The sequence below is a fragment of the Oreochromis niloticus genome, linkage group LG17 (genome assembly GCF_001858045.2).
Source record: "Oreochromis niloticus isolate F11D_XX linkage group LG17, O_niloticus_UMD_NMBU, whole genome shotgun sequence".
NCBI lineage: Eukaryota > Metazoa > Chordata > Actinopteri > Cichliformes > Cichlidae > Oreochromis > Oreochromis niloticus.
This window is the reverse complement of record NC_031981.2, coordinates 2,002,569-2,015,900: the sequence shown is the minus strand read 5'-3', so window position 1 is coordinate 2,015,900 and position 13,332 is coordinate 2,002,569. Positions and strand designations below refer to the sequence as shown.

The 13,332-nt window shown below is 47.4% G+C and overlaps 1 protein-coding gene across 1 annotated transcript; it reads right to left on the bottom strand.

Annotated features, from left to right (window-relative positions):
- Nucleotides 1-1,536: 1,536 nt before the first annotated feature.
- nr2f6b (nuclear receptor subfamily 2, group F, member 6b) lies at nt 1,537-12,884 on the bottom strand. The gene is made up of 5 exons (XM_003445061.5): nt 8,232-12,884; nt 7,322-7,416; nt 3,953-4,287; nt 3,623-3,869; nt 1,537-3,071 (listed from the first exon to the last, which is right to left on the bottom strand). Exons 1-5 carry the CDS (start codon nt 8,501-8,503, stop codon nt 2,797-2,799), a joined length of 1,224 nt encoding a protein of 407 aa, XP_003445109.1. The 5' UTR covers nt 8,504-12,884; the 3' UTR covers nt 1,537-2,796.
- Nucleotides 12,885-13,332: the final 448 nt, after the last annotated feature.

The following is a 13,332-nucleotide window of genomic DNA, read 5'->3' as shown; positions in this document are numbered from 1 at the left end:
ATTTGCTCTGGAGTGCATCTGCAGCGAGTTCCCAGCAGGGAGAGCAGGAGCGCTGCGCTGATGCAGTGAGACTAATGTGAGCTAATACTGCCCTCTGGTGGTGCGTTTCTGTGCTTCATGCACTTTCCTGCTTCAGGTTTTAGTCAGATTTTTATTTCTGTTTCATAAGTTTCAGACTTTTCTCCACTTCTCTGCCGCCTGCTGGAAATCAGCTTCTGGCCAAATCCTGATTGATCCTGATCCATTCCTATCATAAAGATTGGCCGTTGATCCATCAACAATCCTTCAGTTTCAATACTTTTGCCTTGTGACACGGCGCTCCAGCATGCTGGAAATCGCTTAGACTGTCACTGTTTGAAAGGAGGATGGTTTGAGTCCCTAAAAAGCAAGTGGAAGCATACAGACTTGGAGTACTGATAAAGCTGGAATCGATCACTTATCACTCGGGCTTTGGCCCAAGAGCTGATATCCAGCTTGGGCCAGCTCTGTAAATACTGACTCTTGTGCTGTGACTCCTCGGCACTTGATCGCAGGAAGTTGTAAGACTGAAGCGACAACGGGCCCGAAACGCAAAGTCTGCACGTTTTAACTTTTGTCACCCAGTTTTACACATTTTAAAGGGCAACTATGTACTCGTCACCAACACCGCAAAGGTTTGTGTTGCCACTTTCACTCATTTCTGTTTCTGTAGCAATCAAGTGTGAAACTAGTTAGCCTAATAAGATCTCATGAGGTCACCGACACAACCTCTTCAGCTGCATTAGCCCATGCAGATCTGCAGATACTCTGTGCTGCATTCAGGCTGCAGGTATCAGTTATTTCCATCACACGTCTGTCTTCAGCAGTTCATTTAAACCTGTCATAAACAGCAGGATGAGTTATCACCGTGCAGTTTTATTGCCTCCAACAACCAGTCACGGCGCACTCGAAACCCACGTCTGACCAGAATCGACTTTTGACTTTTTCGGGTAGAAAACGTCATCACTTTGTTTCACCTTTCTACACATTGGTGTGACATGTAGTCCTAATTAGTGCAGAAATCAGAGACCCAATGAGGAGTCGCCAAGAATGAGGGACAATCACACTTAGTCCAAGTTGGTGCCAAATTTTGAGAAATTCCCATGTTTTCTGAGAGAAACCCCACCTCCTCCACCCCTGGATGTAAACGTGCCTTGCACAGTAGTTCCCGGTCGTCTCTTCAAACATGTTACACATGAAGTTATTCGTCAGGTCTGAAAGAAAATGCACCACTCAAAATAATGTATACGTTTATTTCCAATGCAAAAATAACGAGCCCGACGTGCGGGTGTCTTTTGCATGTTTCAGTTTTGCCGCAGTCACACAAAGATGATTCTTTTAAACGTAAAACTACACAATCAAATCACTAGAGTTTACATCAAAGCGATGAAGTCGTCTGACAGCGAGGGATCGTGGTCTCGCTCGCCTTTTATGACATAACTGGAAATTTAAAAAGAACAGAAATGATCACCTACTTGTTGTCTTATTTCAGTCAGTTTGGCAAAACAAACATCACAATTCATCGCAATGAGCCGCAGGTCGTCGCGATAACACACCAATAACAAAGTACCTCTTACGTCAGTGCCAACAAACATCCTTTTACACGTCAGAGTATCTTTCACAATCATCTCAAAGAGGCCGCTGACACAAAATAACAATTCAAACCACATCTACCCTCACAAAAGGACACAGAAAAATCAGCAAAGCGGGCATCACCTGATTCAGTGTAGCTTCCACTAAATGATCTCAAACGATTGAAGTCCTCTCACATGAAATTTAACATTTTAATCTCTATTTTTGGCTAAGACCTGCCCGCTGGGTCTTGCTGTTTGCTTACAGTGATAGCAGTGCCTTGATCCCTTTGTAAATATCTTTAACACACACATAGTTTTCTATACAATCTCCATCTGTCACTGATGTATAAAACATGAGGTAATAATGTCCGACTGGGATGTGACCGTCCCAAGGAGCCCGGCTGTGTTTAAGTACATTCGCTTGATTTCTAACGGCAGCTTCTGCAGCGCTGTGTAACGTGCTAAAAAGAAATAGTTCAACACTTTCTGCTGAAAAATGGTCGAGGAGGTCGGCGGCGCTCTCATGCTCGTTTGAGGCTTCAGCTGCCGGCTTTAAGTTCAGAATATAAACAAGAAAAGAAGATCGTTTTAACCTTCCAACACCTCGTAAAGGCGCTAACAAGAGCTTTTTGTGCTGTCTGCTGGATTTGGTACCTTTGCACAGAGCTAGCTGAAGCTGGCACAGCTTCATATTTATCATACAGTCCTGAGAGTGATTTACTTTGATCTATGTTGAACTATTCCTTTCTGCACACGGCATACAAAACAGGTCTGAGATGCAGCCTCCTCTGTGTTGAAGCGACACGTCGCAGTCTTCACAAATACTTCGTCTGGCAGCAAAGTCTCTCACTTCAGCACAAAACGTCACACAGCTTGGGTGCGACCTGCACGCCGTGTCCCGGCCACGGCAGCGTACAGTAAGCGGCGCTGCTATGGCTTCGTTCAGAGCGCACTCTGATTTCAAGTCACACTGGGGGCGATGGGGGGAGGAGGTAGTGCCGGCACGAGGCCTCGCGGTAAAGAGTTCTACCGAAAGCCGAGTTCATCCGGAATGAGGGCGAGAGAGGTGTGCTGCATTAGAGACAATCAAACTTTTTTCCCCTGAAAGCAGCTTTGGTGTCATGTCAGGAAAACTTTGCAGAGAGGAAAAAGTGACCTCCACAGCTCTGAGTCATCTCAGTGTGATCTCACTCCGGAGCTGGATTTACTGTCCCGGTGCGTAGGGCCAGCTGATGGAGCTCCCCGATAGCTGCATGTCTCGGATCAGCGTCTCGATCGGCGTCTTGCCCACCAGCCGCATGAAGAAGAGCTGGGAGATGAGGTTAGCCGGCACGGCGCGCAGCGCAGGGAGGCGCAGCAGCAGGCGGCCGAAGCGCTGAGGCTGGTTGGGGTACTGCAACCTCTCGTACTCCGTCAGGGCGACCTGAGCCTTTTCCTGCAGGGACTCCACGTGAGCCGGGTCCGTCAGACCACAAGCGTCTGAAAGGCAGAAAAACACCTGATGACCAGTGCTAAAAGTTTTTGCTTGCTTTTTGTTTGCGCATCAACTTTAAAAATAGACATTTCTGCTGCAGATCGTGACAAATGATAACATTTACTTCTGTTTACATTTTCCAAAGCTGTCGAGTGGGCCAGATTGGAATCTTTGGTGGGCCGATCGTGGCCCCTGGACCTTATGTTTGACACCCCTGTTTTAAAGGCTTCTGTAAACAGAACTCAGAGATCCAAACTTTACTTTGGCCAGTTTGACATTTGTTTGTGTTTATTTATAATTCTTACACTTAACTACTGAGTAACAGGATATCTCTGGTTTGGACTACTTGATGATGTCAGAGGTCAAAGAGGTCAAAGAGGCCAAATCAAAGCATCTCCCTGAGACGGCAGTGATTTTATTTCTGAGAAACTTGTGTGATGCCTCCGACAGCTTTGTTTTGGTTCTCTGTGACCAAACCGTGGGCTCAGTTTACAGTAAAGAGATCGCGCCGCAGTGAGTCAGTCACATAACCTCATAAGAAGAAGATCAGACTTACCAGGAGAAAACAGCGCGATGGCTTTGAGGCAGCTGTACTCGGCAGAGTCCACCTGAAGCCTGTTCAGCTTTTCCACCTGGTCCTGGAAAACCCTGACCTGATCCATGAAGGACACGACGCGCTCGGCGGACATGGGAGACGAGTGAAAGCCGGCTGCCGCCAGCAGAGGAGCCATGTGCAACGGGAGAGCAGACTGAGCCGCGTTAAGGATGAACAGCTCGCTCCAGCTCAGTCTCAGCAGCGCCACCTGTGGAGCGAAAGGGTCACTTTGAGCCACGAGTGTCTGTTGTTCAGTTTGGCGACTACAAGTCACCACGCTTTAGACCTGACCTGCTCTGAAACCGGGAGCTCCGGGAAGTACGGGATGTTTCTGGCCCACTCGATGGTGCTGAAGAGGAGACGGGCTGCCAACTCGCAGATGCTGTCGATGCCCATGACGGAGGCGCCGCTCGCAGATGCCTGCATCTGTGCCTGCCCGTATGGCGCCCCGTAGCGGCTCGGGGGGTACGGCTCGGCCCGGAGGAGCTGGGAGATGAGCTCGGACACCGGCTGGCCGTTGAAGTAGTCTGCCCCAATGTGACCTGGAACCACACCCGCGACCCCGCCCGCCAGGGAGTTGGGGCTGATACCTGAGTGCGATGGAGGGATGCGACCCCGCTGGACAGCTGCAGAGAGAGACGCAACAGAAAACCACTGAAAACCACTCGCTTCAGTCCAGAGAGCGAGTAAATGAATGACACGCTGCATGTATGCAACCTTTATGTTCTTGCCCCATAAAGACGCCTCGGACAGATCAATAAAAATGTGCTTTGATGACGGTTAGAACAGTTTACAGATGTTTCCAAGGGCAGGCAGAGAACACCCTCACCAACTTCTGAGAAAAACCCGACCCCGATGTTCCAGTAGCTAAAACATGACACAAACCAGTTCACAGAAGAGCTGCGAGGGGTCGAGAGTTTACAGAGCATACCTTTATTAAATCAGGTGTTTTGGCTGTACAGTGTCCACGAGTAGAACATGACTAACATAATTAGCTCGGTCCAAAAATCTGTTTTAGTGAAATCTGAAACTCCGGTGGGTCAGGTGGTGCAGCGGGTTAGTCAGAAGACTCCTCCTGTCTGCATGCCAAAATATTGTTTGGCATGATACTTAACCCGCTGTTGCACCTGATTCATCCACTGGAGTGAGTGCAAATGTTAGGAAGCACTTAGGTATATCAAAGATAAGGCCCAGGGCCCAGAATCGGCCCAGCAAAGGCTCCAATTTGGCCCACTGGACAGCTTTGGGAAGGTGAAGCAGGGCAGCAACGGCCCCCACAGTCATGCATACGACACCAGAGTAATTAAGTAATAAAAGTTGGGTTTTTCCTCCTGTAGAATCTGTTTAAAGCAGATCCACAGAAAAAGCACATTTTCTGCGAACCAACAAAAAGTTTCTGTTTCACAGTTTTGCAGTTGGAGCAACGAGCTACCAGAACTCCTACAAAGAGTCGTGCTGATTTCTTTCATTTCGCGCAGCAGCTTCTCTTTATTATGTAGAAAAACTAATGTTGCACTTCTTTCTCCTCTCCTAAAATATCCCAGGGATTAAATGTATAGTTTCATCTTAAACGACGTAAAGAGGTTTAAGTGCGACTGTATGTGTCCTACCATGTAAAATGAGTTTGACGTCCTCGGTGCAGATGTGACCTCTGAGACTGGATAACACAGACTAGCAGCAGAAAGTGCTTTAAATGCTCAGGTGAGTAGAAAGGTGCTATACAACTACACTGCTTTAAAAATACAGGATAATTACAACAATTCTCACCTTTTGGTCCTTAGTTAGTCTCAGTCACAGTGGAGGTTACGCTCTCCCAGCTCAGCGGCAGGATTAAATGTTTGCTGGGTATATATTTGCTCACCTGAAGGTCACCTCTTACCTATACGTAAAACATTGACTTCTCAGGTGCAGGGAGATTAGCTCTTTACGAGTTATCCATTAGGGCTTTATGTGTTTTTATTGACACATAGACAAAGGCCATCTTTGCTGTCCTGTTCTCAGTAAGTGACCTCTGCAAGTGTTTGGTTTATTAAGTTGCAAATGAAAACAGAGTTAACCTGTTACAACAGCTCAGTTTCTTTGCAGGCGTTTAAAAACAAAAAAGACATCATTAGATAAAAGTTAGTTATGCTGTCGATCTGTAAGCAGTAAATTAGATTCATCCTTACTGCAGTTACACTGAGCACCATTGGTATTTACTTTGGAGCCGTCGTGACATCTTTAACAAGCTCTCCCGTACGTGTGACTGCAGCGATCGCCTGTTTTTCAGCACATAACTACTAAATAAAGATTCGCACCGGCACAGGATAAAAGAGCCGGTGTCTGTGCATCACCGCCGCTCTGTAACAAGTAAATCAGTAGTGAGAGTGCGATGCTTTTGTTGCTTTTTAACATTTGAAATCCTCCGCTCTCTGTGCACCAGATTTCCGTTTTAAATTACACCGAATCAAACGTAGTGCTGGTGTCAAAGTCTCGCTTAAGGCAACCTGAACGGCTGCTTCCCTCACTGGGTCAGAGGTGAAACACATTTCCAGGTAATGTGGAAACACTCAGCCTGCGTCACGGCCACGCTCAGCATGGTTCACTAATAACCGCAGGCCAAATGTAACCCCTGGCACGCTGCACCCGTGCGCACTATGTATGGCACAGCGTCTGGTGTCCACTGACACAGACAGAAATACAAGTGGGGTAAAGTTACACCCGAGCACAATTACAGCTGAGGTTTTTGTCAAGTCAACTCGACAGCAGCGAGTTCAGGGTGGAAACACTGAAATGCTCGCACTAATCCAAAACAAAGGTAATGAACTGTTCTCAGCACATGAAGCAGAGTCGGGACTGTCAGTCGTTGGTTTTCCTCGTGTGAAATTTAAGCATTGTCATCTTCTGTTGTTCCCTGAAGCTCAGCTGCTGCATCTGAGTGAAAACAGGCCTCAGCTGACAGATAACTGGATACCTGGACAATGTCCCAGTAGGTGCTTCAGAGCTGTTTCCTACTTCAGCATGTTAAGCAGCAGCAACCAACATCCTCTCTCGGTGCGAATCAGAGTTCCCAGTTTCTTTAGATGTAGCTATGTCATCATCACAAGCCCAACCACCTGACAAAGGCGCCCGTGTACCTCCACCTCAGTTATCGACAACACTAAAAGCAGCTTACATATTAATGCATCGTAATAATAATCCAGCGGTAGTTTGCAAGTGGCAAAGCAAGTTCTTCACCTAATGCTTTCAAACGGAGCATTTTCCACTCGCTGCTTATCCTGAAACCTGAATTCCTTGTTGCTGAAGGCAACAGAGCAACAAGTTGTAAACACAGCATTCGAGACCTTTTGAGCTGATATGACCGGCTTGTCTGTAAATATTTGTGAAATTTCGGCAGATAAGGAGCCGATGCGTTTCTGAATAACGGGTAATTATTACACGGCCGAGCGGCTCCCCTGCTGCTCGCAGGAGTGTTTCGGTTCACCCTCCCCGCTCGATGTGGCAGGTCTTTCCCCTTTGTCGTAATCAGAGCCACTGTTGATACAAACATACTGATGCCGGTGCACCTTTCAGTGGGATCTTCCACCACGGCGGCAACTCCACCCGTTTATTATTATTAATGACCTTTAGCAGGAGTAGTTTGAACTCAGCGCTGGGCAAAGTCTAAGAAGCTTTCGATACCTTCTTTGCGCATCCCGACCCGGAAGCACTTCTTCAGACGGCAGTACTGACACTGGTTCCTGTGGTGCTGGTCGATCTGGCACTCTCGGTTTGATCTGCACAAACAAAGTGCAACACAAAAAACATTTAAAGTTGAAAATGTTGAACTGAACTGAATACAAACAAACTTCCTGGATTTAAATCTCCCTCCTTTCTCTCCCTCTGTCCCCACGGACACCCGCCCTCCCCCCCAGAGTCATGATAAGTGAGCTGGAGTGGCTGAAAGCTATCAAGGCTCATGACCTTTGTAAATCATCAGCTCTACACGCCCTTGCGTTGCCTCTTGCAGCAGGTTGAGGTCTGCCAACATTTCACAGGGAGCTCTTTCAGCCCCAGATGTGACAAACCAACAAAACAAAAGACAAAAGGGACGTGTTGCACTCAGAGGTAACACTATATTCTGCAGGAGAAATAACTTTACTGGGCGGCTGAGAGAGGTCTCAGTAAGAGAACTGAGTTGCAACATAATGTTCCTGTGGTGAAGAATAATGGGAATGCTGACCTTCTGAAGCAATCCATCCTCACATGACTGACCTTCAGTGCTTTCATTTCTGTTTTTTTCTTTATTTGGCTGTTTGTGAGATGTGGCCGAGGCTGGATCGCAAACTTCAGGAGTGAGAAATGGACTAATCTGCTGAATGACTGTATAACAGCTTATAAGAAAGCCATCGACCTTTACACTAATGTAATCAGATTACAGAGTGTGCACGGTGTCTTTGTAGATATAAGGGCATATATTGCTGCAGCTCATTGATTATGTGCCTGTACACCTGCCTGCAGGAGGAGTTACAGATGCTGGAAAGCACCATTTCCAGCAAAGACTTGGGTTTGTTTTTAACTTCATTACAGTGTAAAAGCGTTTTGTCCCTACCTGCAGGAGTAGCTGAGGTTTCTCCTGATGCTCCTCTTAAAGAAGCTCTTGCAGCCCTCGCAGGTGAACACGCCATAGTGCTTCCCGCTGGACTTGTCCCCGCACACCACGCAGTCCACCACGCAGGCCTTGTCCTCGTCGCCCACGTCCACGTCGCTGCTCCCGGCGCGGGGCGACCCCTCCTCGTCCTCCCCCCTCCTCAGGTAAGCCTTTTCCCCGAGTCCGTTAGCGCCCCCGTTGGGATTACCCCATCCTCCGCTCACCATGGCCATATTCTCTGAGACGTGCAGCCCTGTGAGTGGATCATACACACAGACCTGCTCCGTCCCACCGCCTTCCAACTGGCTCTCAGAGTCTAAAGAGCCGATTCCGCCCCCGATCCGAGGAGATTTAAAAGTCGCGGGGGGAAATTCCGCCTCTTGACCTTTCTCGTCTTTGCCGTCCGGTCGAGCTGACCTGTGGGTCTTTCCACTTTCTGTCGTCCCTCTCTTCTTTAATCCCCGGCTCTCTCTGTCCTGTTTTCCGCCCTGACCTCTGATCACGGTGGCTTCCCGAGGTCCGACAAAACTTCAGACGCGCACACACAAACACGGTGTGTGGTTCAGAGTTCAGGCAGTCGAAAAGGGTGCAGCCTTGTTCTTTTCACAGGAAACAATAAATTACACTTTGACTCCCTCCCTCTCACTTTCTTTCTCCGTCTTCCCCCTTTGAAAGAAAAACCCTCACCTATCCCTAAGCATAGTATGTGTCTGTGTGTGGGTGGGGGGGGGCAAACAGAGCCTCTGTTGCCCCTCTCTCCGTCTCAGCGCACGACTTTCTCTGGAAAGGACGAGCAGGCGGGAGGAGAGTCGTACACAGCCCTCCTTCATGCAGGGTTAAACTGCCCTGCCCTCTGCTCTGACTTATAAACTCGTCCAACCAGTTCCTGTCGTGCTGAGGTTTTTATCTGTTCATCAGAGCCAGTTCTAGCCTAGACTCACTCTTGACTTGTCGAGGCTGATAGTGATGGAGAGGAGGAAAAGATTTGCCTCGAAAAATTAAGCCGAGGAGTTTGGGAAACTGCGGCGAATTGACCGCCTATTAATCTAAAAGTATATTTAAGGCTATCTGCACTCGAGTCCAGGCTTGATATGAAAATAAGTAAAGAATTAGACGCCTTTCACTCTCAGGATAAAGTCTCAGGAGCAGCAAAGTTCACCAGAGACGTCCTCCTGTTTCTGCCGTCCAGGGTGAAGCTGAGTTTCTCTCGTGATCCCTTTCGACTGTTTTAAAGTCAGCGGGGGATCAGATGTCACAGAAGGAAAAAAAAGCAACAACAAGCCGAAACAAAAGCAGAGTTGAGAAATCTCTTCAGTCGCAGCTGCCTCTCCTCTCTCACAGCTTTACAAAGTGCTGCCTCTCTTCCTCCTCTTGTTTTGTCAGTACTTGTCCATCCAGCAGTAACAACCAGAGGCCAGAACTTCTCTCTGCATTCCCTGTCGGCGAGTCACGGTGTACTGTTGCACTCTTTGCTATTCTGCCTGTCCTTTTTTTCCCCTTTCTTTCTTTCTTTCTTTCTGCTGGCCCCAGCAGGAATAAATTAGGCAAACAACAAGCGCAGGAAAAAACACGGTCACAGACCTTTGAGCGAAAGCCCGACGCTGCTGCTGCGGCAGTGGAGAGCAGCCCGGAGATAGCCTCGTCTCTCTCTCTCTGAATCCCCGCTCTGTCTCTCTGCCTCGCTCCCTCCTTTAGGGAGAGTGAGCGTGTGTCTGTGTGCTGAGGGATTTGACACTGCTATTCAAGCCCTGCTGTTGCCATGGCGCTGCTCGCCTTATAAGGGCAGCGGAGTCAAAGAGCACAGAGTGGGCTGCAGCCACACACAAACACACACATGTACACAGAAAGAATGCCTGACTGGCTGCCGGTTTCTGCCCTGACCCGGGCCTGCCTGGGAGCAAAGGGGTGGTAGGGGTGGTGGTGGCGGTGGGGGGAGTTAACCTCTATGCTGAAAGAGAAAGAAGATGAGGGGGGGCTCAACGAGCACACGGCATTCACACTCGTACTCTCCACTCCACTCTAATCCCAAAGACTTCCTCCGACTTTGTTGACCCAATAATAACAGGGAGCGCCTGTTGTTGTTGAGCAACTTGTCAAAAGGTTATATGATACGCCACCGGCTCCTTTTCACACCTGCTGCGCACACTCACAGGCCTGCGCCGGCTGACAATCAGTGGCGCGACCTTTCTTTTCCACATTGAGACGGAGGATTTCGTTTATTTGGATGAGCAAGAGGAGGAAGATGTTGTGATTTTATGCAGACATGGTGGTCAGGAAGATGATCGGTGCAGGGACAGGAAGTAATGTGGGGCCATGCAGTCAACAGTAAACACGTGTTTTAGTTGTCTAACCTTAATCTTACATACATATGTTATTTTCCACAGTCCTAAAGGGATTTGCTGGTCGCCCATCTCCAAATGCGAGTTGGTCTCCTGTACACATTCTGGTCATGAACATAAAGGTTAACAATAATCTCTGCCTCCATTCGTTTTTGCTTTGGTAATTTTAATTTAAACTCTTCTTCTCTGAAATTATTGGTCTCCAGTCGCCACACTGCTAGCACGCTGTATTGCCAAAAGTATTCAGTCGCCCATCCAAATCACTGGATTCAGGTGTTCCAGTCACTTCCATGACCACAGGTGTATGAAATCATTCACATGGGCGAGCAGACTGCTTCTACAAACCTTTGTGAAAGAACGGGTTCAGTGATAGGATGCCACCGATTTCCTCACTACTAAATATTCCACAGTCAGCTGTTAGTGGTGTTATAACAAAGTTGAAACAACTGGGAATGACAGCAGCTCAGCCACACTCAGCCACTAGGATGTAAAGTCACAGAGCGGGTTGAGCGCATGCTGAGGCACGCAGTGTGCAGAGGTCGCCAACTTTCTGCAGAGTCAATCGCTTCAGGCCTCCGAGCTTCATGTGGCCTTCAGATCAGCTCAAGAACCGTGTACAGAGAGCTTCGTGGGATGGGTTTACGTGGCCGAGCAGCCGCGTCCAAGCCTTACAACCGCAAAACGTGTGGTGAAAAGCACGTTGCCACTGGACTCTAGAGCAGTGCACACGTGTTCTCTGAAGTAACAAATCACGATTCCCCAACTGACAATCCGATGGACAAGTTTGGCGGTTGCCAGGGGAACGGTAAGTGCCTGACTGCATTGTGCCAACTATAAGGTTTAGTAGTGTGGGGTTGGGCTTGGCTCCTTAGTTCCAGTGAAAGGAACTCTTAATGCTTCAGTCTACCATGATACTTTGAACAATTTGATGTTCCCAACTTTGTGGGATCGGCTTGGGGATGGTCCCGTCCTGTTCCAACATGACTGCGCACCAGGACACAAAGCCAGGTCCACAAAGACATGGATGAGCGAGTTTTTTGGTGTGGAAGAACTTGACTGGCCTGCACAGAGTCCCAGTCTTAACCCAACAGAACACCTGGACCTGAACAGAACATCTGGAAGAACGGCCAAAACTTCCCATAAACTCGTGGAAAGCATTCCCACAAGAGCTGAAGCTGTTATAGCTGCAAAGGGTGGGTCAACATTATATTAAACCCTGTGGATTAAGAATAGGATGTCACTCACAGTCACATGCGTGTGGAGGCAGATGAGCAAATACAGCGTACTTTTACCTCATTCTTAACCACAGCGCAGGAAACTGGCACAACTGGTCAGCACATTTAGCTTATTAAGCTTATTAAGTTAAAAAGCTTATTAAAACGTTTTTTAAAGATTCAGGTGGCTTTCTGTTGGACCGCACCTAATTGCAGGTGCACTTAATGAAACCCTGAATTTAGAAGAAATATTCACAACTACACTTTTCCTTTACTTGGTGATAAGGCTCTTCAAACCTGACAGGTTTAAAGAGTAAAATAAATAAATAAAAATCAATGTCCTAAACTAAGATAACCCCGATGCTTATTTCCTTAGACTTGAAAGCAGCAGAGGATGCAATACAGCTTATCTCTAATTCGTCCTCCAAGAAGTTTTGTTTATATATGACTAGTCAGTTTTCCAAACATTGTTTTCATGGAAATCATAACTGCTTCCTGCATTGCGAATGTTGGCCGTATATCACAAGACTCTGACACCAGAAACCGGGGTACATCCTGAGTCAAGTGTGCAATCGGAGCAGTGGAAGTTTACAGTTTTGGTAAGATGCTAATCAAGGTTACGTGACACTTTTAGTCATTCTTAAAGTGAACTTTCCAGTATTAAAACAAGTGCGCAATCTTCTAATGTTCACTTTTTCCTTGACATTGCCCAAACCCAGCCACAAAAATGTTTTTGTAGATAACAAGAGCACGGTCATTTTAGATAATGCTGGATGATTAGCACTTTAATTCGGCAGATAAAAGCACGGTAACGTGTACATAAGGCTTCTGTCTTACAGCTCATCCATCGTCTTGGCGGTGGGCAGAACTCCTGTGGAATTCCTGGCCTGCTTTCTCTGCCACACCGGCAGTATTGTCATGTGAAGGTCTCCGTGAAAAGGGGAGGACAGAATAAACAATCGGAGCCTCCAACCACAGTTTCCAATAACAGCCTCCAAATAGAGAGCGAGAGAGAGAAAAAAAGGAGTGAGGTATTCACTGTTGCTTCCAAGCAGGCACGGCTTAAAGAACCTCTATGTACCAAAAAGTGTTTGCTCATCACATGGTTTTACAGGAATTCCCCCTGAATGACAAAACACGGTGTCCCTGTGGTCTCTGAAAGAACACGCTGTCTCTGAAGATTTACCGAAGTCAAAAGGGTGAAGAGTTAAAAGCTGATTTAAAAAAAAATTGGCACCAAAGATTTATTTGTTTTCCAGCTTTGTACATGTGAGCATTTGGTAACTTTAACCTACATCCAGCGCGTGGATCGGCCTTTTGTCTGGTTAAGAGGTTAGCAGGGTTTAAGCTGCTGGAAGTTGAATTAGTGCTTTTCTGTAAGCCTGAGCGTGTTTGTGTGTTAGCAGAGGTCAGAGCTCCATTATATAGAGCTGACTGAGGAGCATGCTTAAAGCTCAGCTCCTAAATCTGTTTGTCATACACAGTGAACACTTTTCTAAGAAGACTGCA